A 16,842-nucleotide genomic window follows, 5' to 3' on the forward strand; every position below is an offset into this window, starting at 1 on the left:
ATCTAATTCAAAAATTTTGGAAGTATTTTAGTATTTTTTAATAATTATGACAGCGGTTTTCAAGGTCATTAATAATCAAACTGTAGAATAAATAATTTTCTGAATTTTCAATGGAGAAAACATATTTTTTGTATGAATACCGCACAAGATATTCATCATAAAAAATAGCTGTAGCCTGTAATACACTTTGCAAATGCTCATGGGTAAAGCGGTACCTTAACTTGTACCATTCTTGACACCAAATTCGTTTCTTTTTATTATTTTATTCAAACATAAAGCTAACGTAAGAGCCAAGAACGCTTTGTCTTTGACAGATTCCATTTTGCCGCGAGTCACGAAATGACAGGAAGGCATAGAAGTACATATACATAGACCACCACGAAATCACAGGAAGGCGTGGCCATGCTTGACGGAGAGGCTTGATGCGGGCTGTCAAGCCGCTAAGCATAGACAATAATAGACAACAATAGACAACAATAGACAAAAAAACGACGTGCTTGCGATCAAGCCGCTTGACCGTGTCCCAGTCCCATTTTTTTAGGTCAATAATTATTCGATGGTCCCTCTGGTTTGTTCGGGTTTGTTTATGCCTCCATTGGTTTGTTTATGCCTCCATGTCAATCAATGACAATTGTTGTCTCTGTGCACATTTGACGTTTCTGCATTTAAGAACCAAGCAATTTACATAATTTTCCAAATAAAAATACTAAACTGATGCTTAGTGCCATAAGTGCTAACCGGCAGGTAATTCTAAATAATAATAACTTATTATTTTGTTTAATACATATCTTAGAAACTTCTGTATTTACAAGCTATGTTGCTATTGTTTTCAACAATAGTAATGTTACACCGTATGTGGCCTACGCCTACTTTTATCGAAAAGCTGGTATGTGTTCAAATCACTGCCATTTTGCTCTGTAAAAAATTTGATAAACTTGTCGAATTCCGCTGAACACTTAATACGCAAAAATATATATAAATAGCACTCGGTTTCAACTTAATTACAACATGAAATAACTATTTATGTTGTGGGAGATGGTAAAAGATACATTAAAGTTCCATTTCTTCTCAATAAAAGTTAAGTTTGAAGGATAGGAAATACGCATAAATTATTAAAATAAACCTATTTTGTGCGTGTTTACTTAAACACCGACTTAAATAGTTTTCTTAAGTTAAGTTAAAATCAATTGTTGTTTTTTTAAAGAGCCTTTGCATGCGGCGGAATTCAACGAGTTTACCGAATATTTAAACTTTAATAGTTATTTCAGATAATCTAAACAAAAAACCATTGGAGGTTTGAATATAAAAAGAAGCACGGACTGATTATCTAGTTTTGCTTCTAGAATGGATGTCAGTACAACACTTGCCATTAAAAACAATGGCACTAAGATGATGACCGCAACAATTCAAGAAATAGAGGGAATCGATGATTACTGGGGACCCGCATTTCGTTCCATTTACGAGAGCAATGGACACGCAATCTTTATGGAACAGCTGGAGACTCGCATCAAGCAGCATGACAAAGAAATTGAACGTATGTGTAACTTTTACTACCAAGGCTTTATAGAATCGATCAGAGATTTATTGCAAGTCCGATCACATGCTCAAGCATTATACTCTGAAGTGAAAGAGTTAAATAACAATCTTCACACTGTTGCAAACGGACTCTACGTTCATGGAGATGAACTTCTGCAAGGCCGGCAGGTGGAACGAAATATAGCAGCTGCAGTAGAGAAGATGACGGTCTGTTTGCCGCTTATGACAACATATGCCAAACTGTTGAGTCAGGTACATTCTAAGCGGTATTATCCTGCTCTGAAAACTTTAGAGCAACTGGAGCATGTACTGCTGCCACGTGTTAGCAACTTCAGATTCTGTGCTGACATCTCATCTAGTGTCCCCAAACTCAGGGAGGCAATCAAGGATGCATCCATGGCGGATCTAACGGATTTCTTGGAAAATATTCGTAAAAATACTCCGCAAATTGGCTTCAAAGCTCAAAAGCACACGGAAGAAATTATGGGCCGTGATTTAGCGACTATTGTAAAGAATAAAAAGAAGTCTCTTAACCTGGAAAGTAAAGAGAATGATGAATCGTATAGTACTCAAGATCTTGTGGATTTTAGTCCACTCTATCGATGTTTGCATATTCATTCTGTGTTGGGAATTAGAAATGAATTCATCGGGTATTATCGCGATCAAAGAAAACAACAAGCTCAGTTGGTATTAGATCCAGATTCATCAATGCATGAATCAATACAATTGTACTGTTTATATTTAAACAGCGTGGTGGGATTTTTTATTGTAGAAAATCATCTACTTAATACTGGTGGAGGATTTGTATCAAAAGAGTGGTTGGATGACTTGTGGAGTATGGCTGTTATCAAAATAGCCTCGTCTCTCAGAAAGCATACTTCATTAGCTACTGACCCACAGCTAATCCTCAATATCAAGCAGCAAATTGTGCTCTTCATTACAACTCTCAAATATTATGGTTTGTCGGAGGGACCGCTCCTTGGATTGCTCCAAGAAATGGCAGAACATTATACAGAGGTATTGATGCAACATTGGGTTACTGTCTTCCGTGATATCTTAGACAATGAGTCATTCTTTCCTATTGAGGTCAATAATGCAGAGGAGTATGATAATATCTTGCTTATCTTTCCTTTTAATGAGGAAGGTCTTGAAAAAGAACCATTCCCGAGAAGATTTCCCTTTTCATCAATGGTTCCCGCAGTTTACAGACAGGTCAAAGAATTTATTTATGCCTGTCTTAAGTTTTCTACTGGTCTCGGTTTATCTCCATCACAAAGGGCTGCACATGTCAGACAAAGTGCTTCTTTATTGCTCACTCGATCTTTCACTGGCTGTCTTTCATCTTTATTTAGACGACCTTCGTTGGCTCTTCTCCAAGTTGTTCAGATTATAATCGATACACAATACTTAGAAGGAGCTACTACTTACCTTCATCAGTTCATAGGAAATATCACAGGATCCGAAACTGTGCCTGACCAAGTTCAGGGCACAATGTTCAAAGTGGCGCGTGATGACGCTGAGCAACAAATTTGTGACAAGCTCAAAAGAAAACTCGACGAGTTCTTGGAATTAGAAAATTATAATTGGCTTCTCGGAGAATCGACTGGACACGCCTCAAGTTTTATAACAGATATGATAAGTTTCCTTCGGAATATGTTTGATTCTCTAACAACCTTGCCTCACGAGGTTGCGGGACAAGCATGCAAAGCTGCTTGTCAGCATATTGCTGTGTGTATGCACAACTTGGTCATAAATCCCGGAAACAAACAAATATCCATGGGTGCATTGCATCAAATTAACCTAGATGTAATCCAATGTGAACATTTTGCTGCCTGTGAACCTGTGCCGGCTGTCAGAGATAGTGAGCTTCTATGTTACTTTGCTCCTCTTAGACAACTGTTGGATCTAGTCATGGGATGGGATTGGCCCAGCTACTTGCACGATGTTGGCTTGGAGGAGAGTAGGTACCCTCTGGTCACCCCGTCTGAAGCGGCCACATTATTAGAAAAAATAAAAGAGGCTGATCATCGTTCGTCAGTTTTCTCTGTCCTGAAAAAAGCTGAACGTGACCGTAAAAAACTTTTAGACACGGTTCTAAAGCAACTAAGACAATTATCCCAGACCAAAGAACAAATGTAATTAACTACTTACTATTCATAGGGTCAGTGTTTCATCTGTAGAAAGTATTCCATTAAATTATGAAGCGAAAATAATTTGTGTTTCATAGCCAAGCAAACATTACCTATATTAATTTATAGAATCAACCCAGTTTTATATAATATATAAAAGCCTTAATCATAGTAAAGGGTAATACTAATAAATCTGAATGAAATATGAAACTGAACAAGACACAGAAAATAAAAAGGTTTTTTTTTTTTTTTTTTTTTTTTTTTTTTTTTTTTTTTTTTTTATTAAATATCAAAATAATATACAAAAATCAAAAAGTCCCAATAAACTACTTTAAAGTAGTTTGTCATTGGGTGCTTTTAACTTAAACAGATTATATCAAATGTATACATTCATATCATGAGAGGTGTAATACAATAAAAATAAAAACAAAAAACAATTAAAGCGTATGCAGTTAGAAATAGTTTGTATTAGAGTCTAGTACAAACTATTTCTTTCAGCTAGCCAATTTTTCAACAAAAAATTTCTTTTTATATTTGTACATTTTTTGATTTCTGCAGGAACATATTTAAACAATTTGGTATCATGTAGTCTAGCGTTCTTTTTCCATATTTGTTTACATGCTTTGGTACGATTAGTCCTTCATTTAATGTAAATCGAGTATTGTAAGTGTGTTCCAGTCTATTTATGTACATAGGGCTATTTATGTGCTGAAAAATTATTTTATACCACATAATTGCTCTTACCGAGAGGATTTTCAGATTTTGATAAAGGTGTGGAACATTATGACTTTGTTCATATAAACTTTTATGAGCTAATAATTTAACAAGAGAATTTTGAACTGCTTGAACATGATTTATATTTGTTTTAGAGGAAAATCCCCAAGCTGTAATTCCATACCTTATGATAGATTCAGCTAGTGATAAATAAATTATTCGAAGTGTGCATATTGGAACATAAAATTTTAATTTATATAATCTACTAATAATAGATCTCAGTCGTTCACAGACTTTATTTATCTGTAAATCCCATTTGAAAAAACAGTCAATAATAACACCTAAATAAACATATTTTTTAACCAGTTCAATATTTTCACATGTACACAACGCAGGGATACCAACATGTAGGCAATCTGAATTGTGTGTTTTAATTTCGGGTATAATAGTATTTACCTTGGCATTGGGTGATCTAATGTGTATCAATTTAGTTTTTTTTGCATTTATGATTAGGCCAGAGTCGTGAGACCATTTTAAAAGTTCAATGTAATCTTTTTGTAAAAGTTCAATACATAATTGCAAATCACTGCAAGAAAACACCAATGCAGTATCATCCGCGTACACAAAGTGTTTTACATGTTTAAAAATAAATTTAATAAAAGATACATAAATTATATATAAAATAGGACCTAATATGGAACCTTGAGGAACACCTGCTAAGATTTTTCTTTTTTTACTTAATGTGTTCAAAAGCTTTATTTGCATGCACCTGTTGTTCAAATAATTTTCAAATAGTTTTAGAAGTTTCCCTCTTATTCCTATGATTTCTAGTATTTTCAACAATTTTTTATGGTTAATAGTGTCAAATGCCTTGGAATAATCTATAAATAAGACTAATACATGATGTTTATTATTTAAATTATTATTTATCAAGCTGGCAAACTTTTGAAGTAGCACTTCAGTGCCCTTTTTTTTTTGGAATCCATATTGGTTAGTATCAATAATAGAAAAATCTTCCAAATATTTTATTAATTTAATTTGAATGTATTTTTCAAGAATTTTTTCGAGTGATGGCAAAATACTGATTGGTCTATAATTACCCAAAATGGTGTGATCACCTCCTTTATAAATGGGTCTGATAATACTACATTTTAAATCATCTGGAATTTTTGCTTCAAATAAGATTCTGTTTACAAAATGGGTTATAATTGGACCTAATGTTAATATATGTTTTTTAATATCGCTCATTCTGATATTATCGATTCCAGGAGAAGAGCTTTTAAGTTGCTTCACAATGTTTTCTATATCAGCAATTTTAGCCCTAGGTAGGTACATGCTTTGAGGCGTCTCCTCTGGTTCAAACCCAGTTGTCCTGTGATTACATTGATGTAACATATTGCAAACATTGTCAGAGAAATAATCAACAAAGTCATTTGTTACGCTTTTTTCGGTCCGATCTTTCATCAAATATTTGGATGCAACTTGGTCACAATCATTTTTACATTTCTTTCCTAAAATTTGATTACATTCGTCCCATGTTTTTTTTGAGTCTTGAAATATATTTTTGAATTTATCATTATAGTATGAGGTTTTTAATTTTATTAACAATTTATTTAAAATATTTCGAAAACACTTATATTCTTTTTCATAGTATTTGTTCGTTGGAGCATTTCTCCAACGTTTGTATAAAAAATCTCTTTTTTTAATTTTATAAAGTGCATCAGTAGATATCCATTCATTTATGGCATGCGGTCGGTTTTTTGATTTTTTGCTTATTTCAATTGTGCTTTATTTATACAAGTCATCAAAATAATTTTTAATTTTCAAATAAATAACAGAACATTCGGTTTCCTTTAGAAGCGATTTCCAATCATAATTACAAATATGTTTATCAACCAGTTTTTGCGAAAGAATTTTAACTTTATTATAATCATTTGAGTTTAAATTATCTACCGAGTTACGGTCGCAACTGGGAATTGAACCCTGAATTTTTTTACCTTTTACCAGAACAATACTTCTAACCACTCGGCCATTGTGACGTTTTTTTGTACATCATTTTTGTCGATCTCAGAATTAACAACATTATCCTCAATTTTTCCATTTTTTAGGCTGCTATCCTTTTGTATATTACAAAATTCTACAACAATTTATTTGTAACCCACATAGTATCTGAGATATATCTATCAGATTTTTATTTATGTGGGACACCTACTGACTTTTTCTACAGGAATGAATATTTAAATTAGTTGAGGACAATATTGTTAATTCTGAGATTGACATTTGAGACTGACAAAAAAGTTGTAAAAAAACTTATTAAGCGAGTTTTACTAGTATTAGTATTATCTTCTTCCATGATTAAATATTACATTGATGGGTATAAACTTAATCTGAAACTAAAATCCGAGCAGTCGAGAACGATGGTGTCAACAGACAATGTGTTGGCGGTGCTCGGTTTGATATTGACTCAGTAAGCGTGTAAACTGCGGGCCAGACATCATCACGCGCTTCGGTGGCCTGCACAGATGGCCGTACAGCTATAGCTGAGCGTATGGAGCTGGCATTAAAGTCTCTTTACTGCTTCTAATAGTTTTCACTTGAACTAGTTATATCTATTTTATAAAATATTAAAATTTAGCCTAAATAATTATCTGCTTTTAACATATTATATATTTTTAAGAAGTTTGCTAATATTATGCTAGACGGTGAGTACCAAGAGACTCTCCCTCTTTTATTTATTTATAATCCCACATGCTTAAAATAAATTGTAAAGAGCTGATATATATTATGTTTGTAAAAGCCCCAAGGGCGTTCGATTCATAAATAAATGACTATTCATTATTTTCTTGTTTTAAAAAAACAATTATATTATTATGTAGGCTGTGACGATCCTCAATTCTGTAGAAATACAACATTAGATAACATTCAAAAGTCACCCTCGACTACCCTATTCATTTAAAAATATTACTATTGTTTCAACATCTTGATACCTTTGAAACACTGAAAAAAACCATTCATAAACAGAAAAAAAACTTGGTCGTTTCCTTAATTTCTGAATTAATATCGTTGTATCAGACGTAATCGTGACACACAAGACTGTAGATAGGGCCGGTGATCCCAATCTGTGGAGGCGTAAGATGTCTTCCTTCAGTGGCGTGGAGGGGTAGAACGGGGCCGTCTCTGATGCCGTTGTAGCTGGTCCGAATGCTGTTTTCGCGTCCTTGATGCTGATTCCGGGTCTGGTCCGAAGGGGTAGGCAATTCCGTGGTCCAGGGTGAAGCGGGGGTCAGAGTGAAAGAAGGCGAGTAGAAGCAGAAGTCGGAGCGAGGTAGAAGGCAGAGCAGAGAGAGAGGTGTTGAGCTGGTGGTAGTTTCTGGTTATCTGTCTTTTCAAGGGACTGTTGCCCGTTTTATAGGCCACCGGCGGCAGGCGCTGGCCGAGCGACGCTCACACGGGCCAACTTTCTCTTTGATTCTGGGAATCGAAGCCCGTGTTTGTGACGCGCTCGCGGCCCCGCCGCCGGTCTGGTTACCGCCTCTCGGCCGGTAATTTTGGGCCCGTGGCCGAACGTGACCACGGCCTCTCTGTGTTCAGGCACGGTCCTCAGAATCGCGCTTGTGGAACGTTCGGGCGGCAAACCACCTTGCACGCTATGACGGCGCACGGCCCTTTGCTTCGGGTCGCGGCCGAACGTTCCCGCTCGTATAAGCACGATTCTCATAACCGTGCCCGAATTAAATGCTATGCTAATTAAATGCTATTAATCCACCAGCTCTCTCGGTATACTTCTCTGCCCGTGTCTCCTAGCCAAGCTCCGACGTTTCATTTATTGTTTACATATTCATTTTTACATAGGGGTTCAGACATACATTTAATACATTTCTTTCATTTTATACAATTTAGGATTAGACAGATTGGCGTAGATTATAGATTGGCGACCGTGGCCGAGCCCGGAGCAGTACGTCCGTAACAATCGTTTTTCTCAAGAAATTCACCGTAATGATGGAAACATTAAAAATAAACAATGCATATTCGAGGTAAAAATCTTGAAATAGGCTAAGTAAGATCAAAAACTCACATAGCATCTCTGCCTACCTTCACATCAATATGAAATTTATCTTTTTTTTTAAATTTCCCAACATTTTATCACGTCGGTCTGTAAACCTACCTAGCTAAGGTACATTAAGTATCACACCCGTGCGAAGTTTTTGCTGTTCTTGCACATATCGGATCGTAGGCACCCGAGACTCAAACCTTTTTCTGATCACCAAACGTCATCTACCGGTTATTTCCAGAACGACAGCCGGTAATTTTATTTACGGCCCACTTTTTGTAACGATTGCGGGTGGGGAAACCGCCCTGAAAAGAGCCAATTTTGTTTTATACCTCGGGGCTGTAATATCGAGGCTGTTGATAATAGGATTATGGCCTTCCCAATAATGCAAGGCTAAAGAAAGCAGGATATGGGAAGGAGAAAGCAATGCTTCCATCTGAATGGTGTTCTCTATCTGGGGTGTTACTGGGAGTATCTTTCACTCTGGAACAAGGTGTGCATATATTATACTATACTACACATTATGAAGAGACCTCCTAACTTTTGTTAAACCTTGTCGGGTTTTAAACCCCTACCCTTGGCCCCAGAGTCAAGGATGTGATAATCTTTGAGAGAATAGTTCATGACATGAAGCTTGTTTAATTAACTTTTCTGGAGGTATTAACCCTTCCAATATTAAAAACTCACGCTTGAATTTGCCTTAACTTTAAATAAATAAAAATAATGCTTCCCGATCGCAGCAATTTTTAAGCAACCATTTATTAAGAAAGATCAAAAAATTTCCCCTTCAAAACTTGCTTGAATCTAAAAGATTATAATTTTTTTTAAATTATGTTATTATAATGAATGATGATTGTTATGAGTATTATAACATAAACTTCAATAAAACTTTTATCATGAAACTGTACTTCTTTTTTAATTCTTTATTATTCACCTGAACATGTTGTTTATTTACAGAAATTGTATCCTCCACGCTAGGAGTTCACATGCATTATGGAGGAAATTTCATCATTCTGTTTTGTCTTATTAAGAATAATCATAATGATGATTGATTCTGCTAATTGGAGTGTGGAGGCTCCCACTGGGGCATGTTCCTGAAGGTCCTGATGGGTTTCATTATGAGTTCCTCTCGTGGCTTGGCCTATTTCAGCATATCGCTCGCTATACATTCCCATTGGTAGTGTATGGCGAGCGATATGCTGAAATAGGCCAAGCCATGATGCTTAAAGCATAATGTGTCGCCACCCTGAAAGGGGTGACAGATTACGCTATAAGTTCAAAGCGTTTTATATAACTCTATATTGCTCGCCATGCAATCCCATAGAGATCTGTCACACCTAAAAAGAAGTGTTATAAGTGTGGGTGTGGTGATGATATGCGCCATGATCTGCTAGCCAGGCGATATTTGAAAATTATGCGACCCCCTCTCCTGCCTACGGCAGGGGGGTCAGAACAATTTACAGAGCGCCGCAATTACGCAGCTGTCGTCTGTCAAAGTGACGGATCCCATACAAAGAAATGATATTTGGCGGCAATTCCACAACTGATCTGACCCCTCTCCTGAGGAAGATAATAGCGTAGTGTGTCACCCCAACATATAATATGTATATGCCACGCCCAAATTATGTGCGCACAATATAGCGTAATGTGTCTAAGGCATTGATGTTATTTAAGGATTTAGAGACAAACCTATCTATACTGATTTGATATAAAATATCCCCTATAATAGTCCCACCAAAATATCTATAACACATATAACAGTTATTTTGAAAAGGTATTTTTTCAAAGAAAAAATTAAGGATGATTTATTACAAAATTTTACCAATGCACTTTTTACAACATACATATTTGTGCTGTCCATTTATTCCATGATCCATTCAAATGTTCATTTGATTATTAAAAAAGTGTTTCAAAATTAGATACTTATCTCATCTTCAATAGCCTAATGAGGCTAATGATAACCTCGAAAGAGATAGTATAAATATAAAGATGGATTTATCAAGTAAATCTGGAAGGAGGAACTTAAAATTATGAATAAAACATTGAAATACAATACTTTCGATATATTATACAATCAAATAATACAAGTTGAGAGTTTGGATCATAAATTATTACAACATCTTTTCTAAATTTGTTCGATATTCCAAAATGTTATTCAAATATTTGTATAAAAGATGAACTTTGTATGTTTGATATAATACATAGCTAAATCATTCTTTTGTTTATTGTAAATAATCGAATTTCACAAGTTGTTCATTTAAGTCCAGGCGCACACAAGCAACAGTGTGTTGCTGTATATGGAAGTTGCGCACATGAGGCGACGCGACACTAAAGTTGCTTGTGTGCGCCTGGACTAAATGTTTAGGAAAAGGAAATGAGATAATATTGGTGCCATTCAAAACTTATTCTATGGTAGTTATATTATCCTTATACTTACATTATTTTAATTTTCCTTATAAGGCAACCTTATAACTTTGCAAAAATCAAGGACTAGACTATAGAATTTTTATTTAAATTAAACAATGCCATAAAAATGATATGAAATATTTTTAATAATTTGAAACTACATAATATTATTACAAATATTTTATTTTCACAATTAGTTTCAGATTTTAAGAAAAATAATTGATAAATTTAAATTTGGCTTCGATGTTCCGATCTTATCATAATCTATGATGTGAAAATTTACCTAAGCCAGTTGTACTTAAAATCTCTATTAGAATTTTTCTAATGTGATTTTAGAAGAATAGAAAAAATCAATTCATGTTATGTAATAGAATACATAATTTAATTTTTGATCTGTGAAAATGAATATAATTTGAAGTGAAATCAAATAAGATATATATTATTATGATGATGATGTTACTCTCCTCTATTATTAGTCTCAATGTGAAATGAAGACCAATATTTTGATATCATATTTAGCGATGTTTGGTCAGAAAATCTATTCTTATACATACATTACATACAACATTTCTGGCACTTAAATTATAATAATATATTGGGTAGCACACAATACCCAAGATAGATATTTGTTATGTCTTTCAAGTAAATTGACAAAATATTAATTTATTTATAAATAATTTTCAATGCATCCTCAATGTTGGTTCCTATATCACCACTTTTGCCGTTGTTCTGTTATTAGTGTCATATTCATAATATGTTACTTAGAAGTGATTATAAACTGGATGAGGACTTAGATAGTCACATTATTAAAAAAAAAAAAAAAAAACAAGCATAGGTACACATAAATTTGAAACATAAGATACAAATTTTATATATTATTGTAAATACAGGCACAATGCTCGAATTCAACCGGAGCCAACTGGTGTATTATAAGCTGTGATGCAATTAAAAAGAAAGTAAATCAAGTTTTTCATACTGAGAAAAAAATTATAATATTATTATTTTCTTTAAAACAAACTCATTGCAGGTAAGCTAAAAATTGACAAATAAATAATTTAGCATTGCAGTTGGAAAAATTATCATCCCATCACTCTACAGGTAAGGAAGAACCAAAAAAAATGTGTTGCTCTGTAGCGCTTTTAACCAGTTGAAGGCCGGAGCATAAAACAGAAAAATATTAGTGGAACCAAAAGTTTTATTGGCCCAAACGATGCTGATTTTGTTATTCATACATTTTTCAAAGCATTAAGGTCAAAATCGCATCACAAATTGTTCTAAAAAGGATAATATTCTTGCTTGCATGTTCTCCAGAGACCCATCGGCGTTCCACTGGTTAAATGTGTAATATTTGGACTCAAATATGAGAATAATTATTATTCATCAATGACTTAAATATTCCGATTTGCCACTTCTTTAATATAGTTGAAAACATTAAAATATTCACCAGTCATTTCATAAACGAAAACCAAATTCATAATTTAATAGTGCAGTAGCAGTAATGGGCATTTAACGAAAGGTAATTTTGGCCTAAAGAGTAAAAGTTGGCCTTTTGTTATTATAAATTCACTAAGCTATAAATTACAAATGTTCCTGAGTGTTGGTGAAGTACCATTACAAGATGTTGCACATATTAGGCACTTGCCTTTCTTTATTTCTCTCAACGTTTTACTGTGAATGTGTATGTCTAATGTGGTCAAGGAGTATTTACTGTTATCGTGTTTAATTCGTAAAACTCCATTAAATTTAAAGTAAATCAAACTTAATAATGTTTTGTTTTTTTGCAAGTATTTTGGTTAAACATTATTGGGATAGTTGTTTCGGCATTCAAGGCTATTATGAAACAGTTTGACAAGGGCCTTGAATGCTGAAAAAGTTGTCACAATTATTAAAACTAAAATACTTGTAATGTAGAACTTATTAATAATAAATAACATTATTAAATTTGATTTACTTTAAATATTAAAAATAAATAGTGAAGGAGTGCTTAAAGTAATATAAGGTATCAACAGAGTTATTAGGGTGGTCAATAACAAAATCACATTCATATTTCGGGTTTAAAAAATGTTGAGGATACTAACTGCTGATAGCCAAACAAATAGGGTTCAGGGGCATGTCATTACTGTCTTTTCTTAACTCCCAAAACAAGGATTTTATCAACATTTTGTTAATAACCATAAAAATGATTGGATATAAAAAAAAATTATTGGAAAAATAATCACAGCAAGTCATTGATAGGGCAGCATGAAGTTCATAAAACCATAATATACATTTCACAAAACATGTCTAAGTTAAGGCTAACTGTTGGCAAGGTAATGAAAATATTTCCTAGAAGAGGTGAATAATAAATAGCTATACAAGTAACATATCTTTCATTTACTAGGCTCATGTGCCTGCACACAATAATTAATTTCTCAATTAAAAACATTTGATTAAAATGTCTATTAAGGTAGAGTAGTCAAATTGGAAAAGGCTTTCTACGAATGAATAGAAGAAAAAACAATAAATAAAATATTTGCATAGGATGACTATTGGTATTCTCAATGGCTGTATTGCTTAAATATGAAAGCAAAGACGTCACTGCAAAACCAATCCTATCTTTCCAGGTACCATGTTCGGGCATCTCCAATTATACAAATAGTATTGCAAATCTCCATCGCCGATTCCAAACTTCAGCGTGCTTAGGAACTCCTTGTTATCCATCAGATCCAATGCGTTGAAGACGTCGAATCCGGCATTCTTAGCCGATATCAGAGCATCCGTCATCAGGTCCACCCACGGAGTCTTAGTGGACACATTGTAGAATGAATATGCCGCTTTCAATGTTTTATGAACAGGGTGATTCATCACTGTGGATGGCAAAGAGTAATAACTTATAAAGTCGGTAATTTCTCCGGCTTCATTGGCAATGACAAAGCTGTCAATAATTCCGGTCTGCGGAATAAACCAGTGCTGGAACTCTTCTGGGTGGAAAATAGGCGCTAAGTCAAACTTACTTAAGTAATCGTTCAATAGTTTGACAACTGCTCCACAGTCCGACGGCAGCATTTTCCTGAAGCCAGGAGTTTTGGGTTGATCCGGTAGTTTGTACAGTTTGATGGTTCTCTGCATGGTTCTATTCTTGGACAGGGTAGAGAACTCTATCTGAATGAGCTTCTTTGGGTTGAGTGAGCGATGCCAATAGCGGCAAGTTGCAATAGGCTTGGGAAGAACTATTCCAGCCGTGTAAACTCCTTGAAAAACGCCCGTAAGGTTTACACGTCTCGTTATCTCTCGAATCAGCACAGGAGCCACCCTTTTCGAGCGCAATTTTTTATGAACACACAGAAAATTGATTTCAACCACCTTCTGAACCTGCTCATAAATTCTTAGCTGAGCCGGCACAGCTGAAATAAATCCTACCAGACGGCCAGACTTGGTCACCCTTACTCCGCAGTGCCAATCCTTTCTCCAACCTATAGGCTGCAGAGCCCACTTCAAGAAAGCGGGCTGATAGTCAAATCTGAACATGCAATCATCATCTTCAACATAATTCTCATTGAGAAGAGTATATAATTCTTTCAAAATCGCTGGTGTGTTTAAATCCAATGTATCCCATTGGAACCCGTCAGGCAGGCTATAAGGCTCGGCTCTTATTTCAGAAATACTCTTTTCGGGCTCGATCGGCTCGTTAACCACGATTTTTTCGTCCATTTTTGGTACAGGTTGGGTTGACCAAAATTGGTAAGGTTTTTGCAAAGGTTCCTTGGCCAACTTAGCTGTTTTCTGTTGAAAATTTAATACTTCCATAGCCATCCTTAAGTCCTTAATCGAAATATTTTGGAATTCGGCGCTAGCATTCAAAGGTTCAACACTGTCGGCAGGAGCGTTTTCCGCTTGGTCACCATTGCTTTCTTCAACAAGCTTTTTCTTATTCTTGTTACGTTTCTTGGATACCTTAGTATTAGAAGTATCTACTAACACAGAATCTGTGTTTGATTCCTCACAAATACTTTCATTCCTGTCTTCCATTATCAAACAGTTATTCTTCAACAAATTACAAAAAACCAACGAGGAAATCGCCTTTTAGACTGACATAAATAATTGTCTTCGTCGATTATAAGGCAATTATGATTCCTAACTAACAGCCAGCTTCATATATGATTTAAAAAGGGGCATGTAGTTTTAACATTGAAGAAAATATTTACTCAAGATGGTTGATATTCCGACTCCGGTCATAATTATTTCCTTTCAAGGCAAAAAGTTAAATTCGTAGCGAAAAATTGTAGATAGGTAGTGTCGGCCATTGCCGTAGTAATATTCGTGAAAACGTCAATCTTATATAGTCTAGGTTGATATTTAAATGTAGTATGTTGACGTTATATATTTAAAAAATCAAAATTATTTATATAATTTTAATTGTTTAATTCATTCATACAACGTAGAACATATGGATATGGATACATATGGCTTTGAAATTATTTGAAGACCTCTTAAATAATATAAATTTGCATTTTGCAACTCATCAGCAAAATAATCCATATCCACAAATGACCCATGCATTAGAAGCATACAAATGGAAAGGGTCAGTTTGTATAAAATAGTAAAAATAACAAGGAGTTCCGACCACTGTAAAACTTAAAATTTTATAGAAACAGATACACCTCTCAATTGAAAATTCGAAAAATCAAATTATTATTTAAAGGTGAAATAAGCAGTTTTTTTTATATAAATATATATTAGATATTAGGAGTATTGAAGAGACTACTCCAAAAATTTTCTACAATATTCACGAAGAAATGGAAGAAAGAACTATGGAAGTGGAATTAAAAAAAATAACAGTGGAGGAATTAAAGGTAGTTCTAAATCAAATTAAATCAAAAACCAGTCCTGATAGAATTACAATACAATTAATAATTCAAGCACGACCAATCATTGAGAATTGCTTATAGAATATTATAAATTAATCAATTACTTCAGGAAAGATCCCCCAGTCATGGAAAATATCGAGAGTCATCCCAATACCGAAATTGAAAAATATAGACCTGTCTTTCTTCTTCTTCTTTTTTTTTTAAATGGCTTTTCACCCCAGTGGAGTGTTCTGGCCAGTGTCAAGTAGAGAGTGTGCGGAGTATTTGTATTTGTGTATGTGTAGGTTAATATTTATTTACCAAAGAATTACAAATACACAACATAAATATATAATATACAGTTCACTAAACACACTAAATATAAATAAATAATAATAATAAAAAGATATATTTATATATATATTATATATACACACATATATTCATACAAATATACGCACATACATACACACATACATACACATATATATATATATATACACGTATGAATAATTCGGTAAGTAAATTTACAAGTTGATGCCATAAACTTTAATAAAATAAGAAATGATTTTATATACTCGTTTGTCAATGGAAGATAACAAAAATGCAATGTCGTAGGGGGGCAATATACCTGTATTGATCAGATCAGGTATGAAATTTTTATAATTATTATTTAAAGGGCAACAGAAAAAAATATGGTTGAGGTCCTCCTCTTCAAGACGACACTCACACATGGCAGAATTCTTAACCTGAATTCTTGTCAGGTGAACATTGTGGCAGCAATGTCCTATTCGCATACGGCAAATGGAAGAAGTTGAAAATTTGTTCAAAGAGAGCCCAGAAAACCACGGTTTTGAAGGAATCGTAGGCTGTAACTTGTAAAAATGATTACCCTTTGTTTTACTCGACTCATTCCAATGATTCTGCCATGCGGAGATCATGTTTTCTTTCAGTTTGACTAGAAGGTCGTCGGGGTTTAAGAAATTGTACAAAAACTCTCCGGTGTCGATGGCATCTTTCGCCAATAAATCTGCCTTTTCATTACCAGGGATACCGCAGTGGCTAGGAATCCAAGCCAACGCGATCTCTCTGCCAGAGATAGCTAACGTATGTAATAAGGAGCGGATTCCAATGCACAAATCATCTTCCGGGTAGTGGAAAGGGGAGGAGTTTAGTTTTT

General features: G+C 34.4%; 2 protein-coding genes across 4 annotated transcripts; one reads left to right on the top strand and one right to left on the bottom strand.

The window, feature by feature from the left end:
* The first annotated feature begins 636 nt into the window (after positions 1-636).
* Positions 637-3,898, top strand: Sec15 (exocyst complex component Sec15). 3 transcript variants are annotated; one of them, XM_089650960.1, is made up of 2 exons: positions 637-744; positions 1,260-3,898. In XM_089650960.1, exon 2 carries the CDS (start codon positions 1,345-1,347, stop codon positions 3,673-3,675), a length of 2,331 nt encoding a protein of 776 aa, XP_089507086.1. In that variant the 5' UTR covers positions 637-744; positions 1,260-1,344; the 3' UTR covers positions 3,676-3,898. The 3 variants fall into 3 exon arrangements, with proteins under 3 accessions (XP_089507086.1, XP_089507087.1, XP_089507088.1); XM_089650961.1 differs by having other exon boundaries at positions 645-744; positions 1,269-3,898; XM_089650962.1 differs by having other exon boundaries at positions 663-744; positions 1,344-3,898.
* Positions 3,899-10,484: 6,586 nt separating this feature from the next.
* Nmt (N-myristoyl transferase) lies at positions 10,485-14,916 on the bottom strand. The gene has a single exon (XM_089649076.1). The coding sequence runs from the start codon at positions 14,842-14,844 to the stop codon at positions 13,411-13,413; it is 1,434 nt and encodes a 477-aa protein (XP_089505202.1). The 5' UTR covers positions 14,845-14,916; the 3' UTR covers positions 10,485-13,410.
* Between the last annotated feature and the right edge of the window lie 1,926 nt (positions 14,917-16,842).

This window comes from Hesperophylax consimilis, chromosome 3, assembly GCF_061612785.1.
Source record: "Hesperophylax consimilis isolate HC1 chromosome 3, BYU_Hcon_1.0, whole genome shotgun sequence".
Taxonomy (NCBI): Eukaryota; Metazoa; Arthropoda; class Insecta; order Trichoptera; family Limnephilidae; genus Hesperophylax; species Hesperophylax consimilis.

Bases quoted from the DNA above. Each gene is read 5' to 3' on its own strand.
- Nmt (XM_089649076.1), bottom strand. From the start codon at position 14,844: ATGGAAGACAGGAATGAAAGTATTTGTGAGGAATCAAACACAGATTCT.
- Sec15 (XM_089650960.1), top strand. From the start codon at position 1,345: ATGGATGTCAGTACAACACTTGCCATTAAAAACAATGGCACTAAGATG.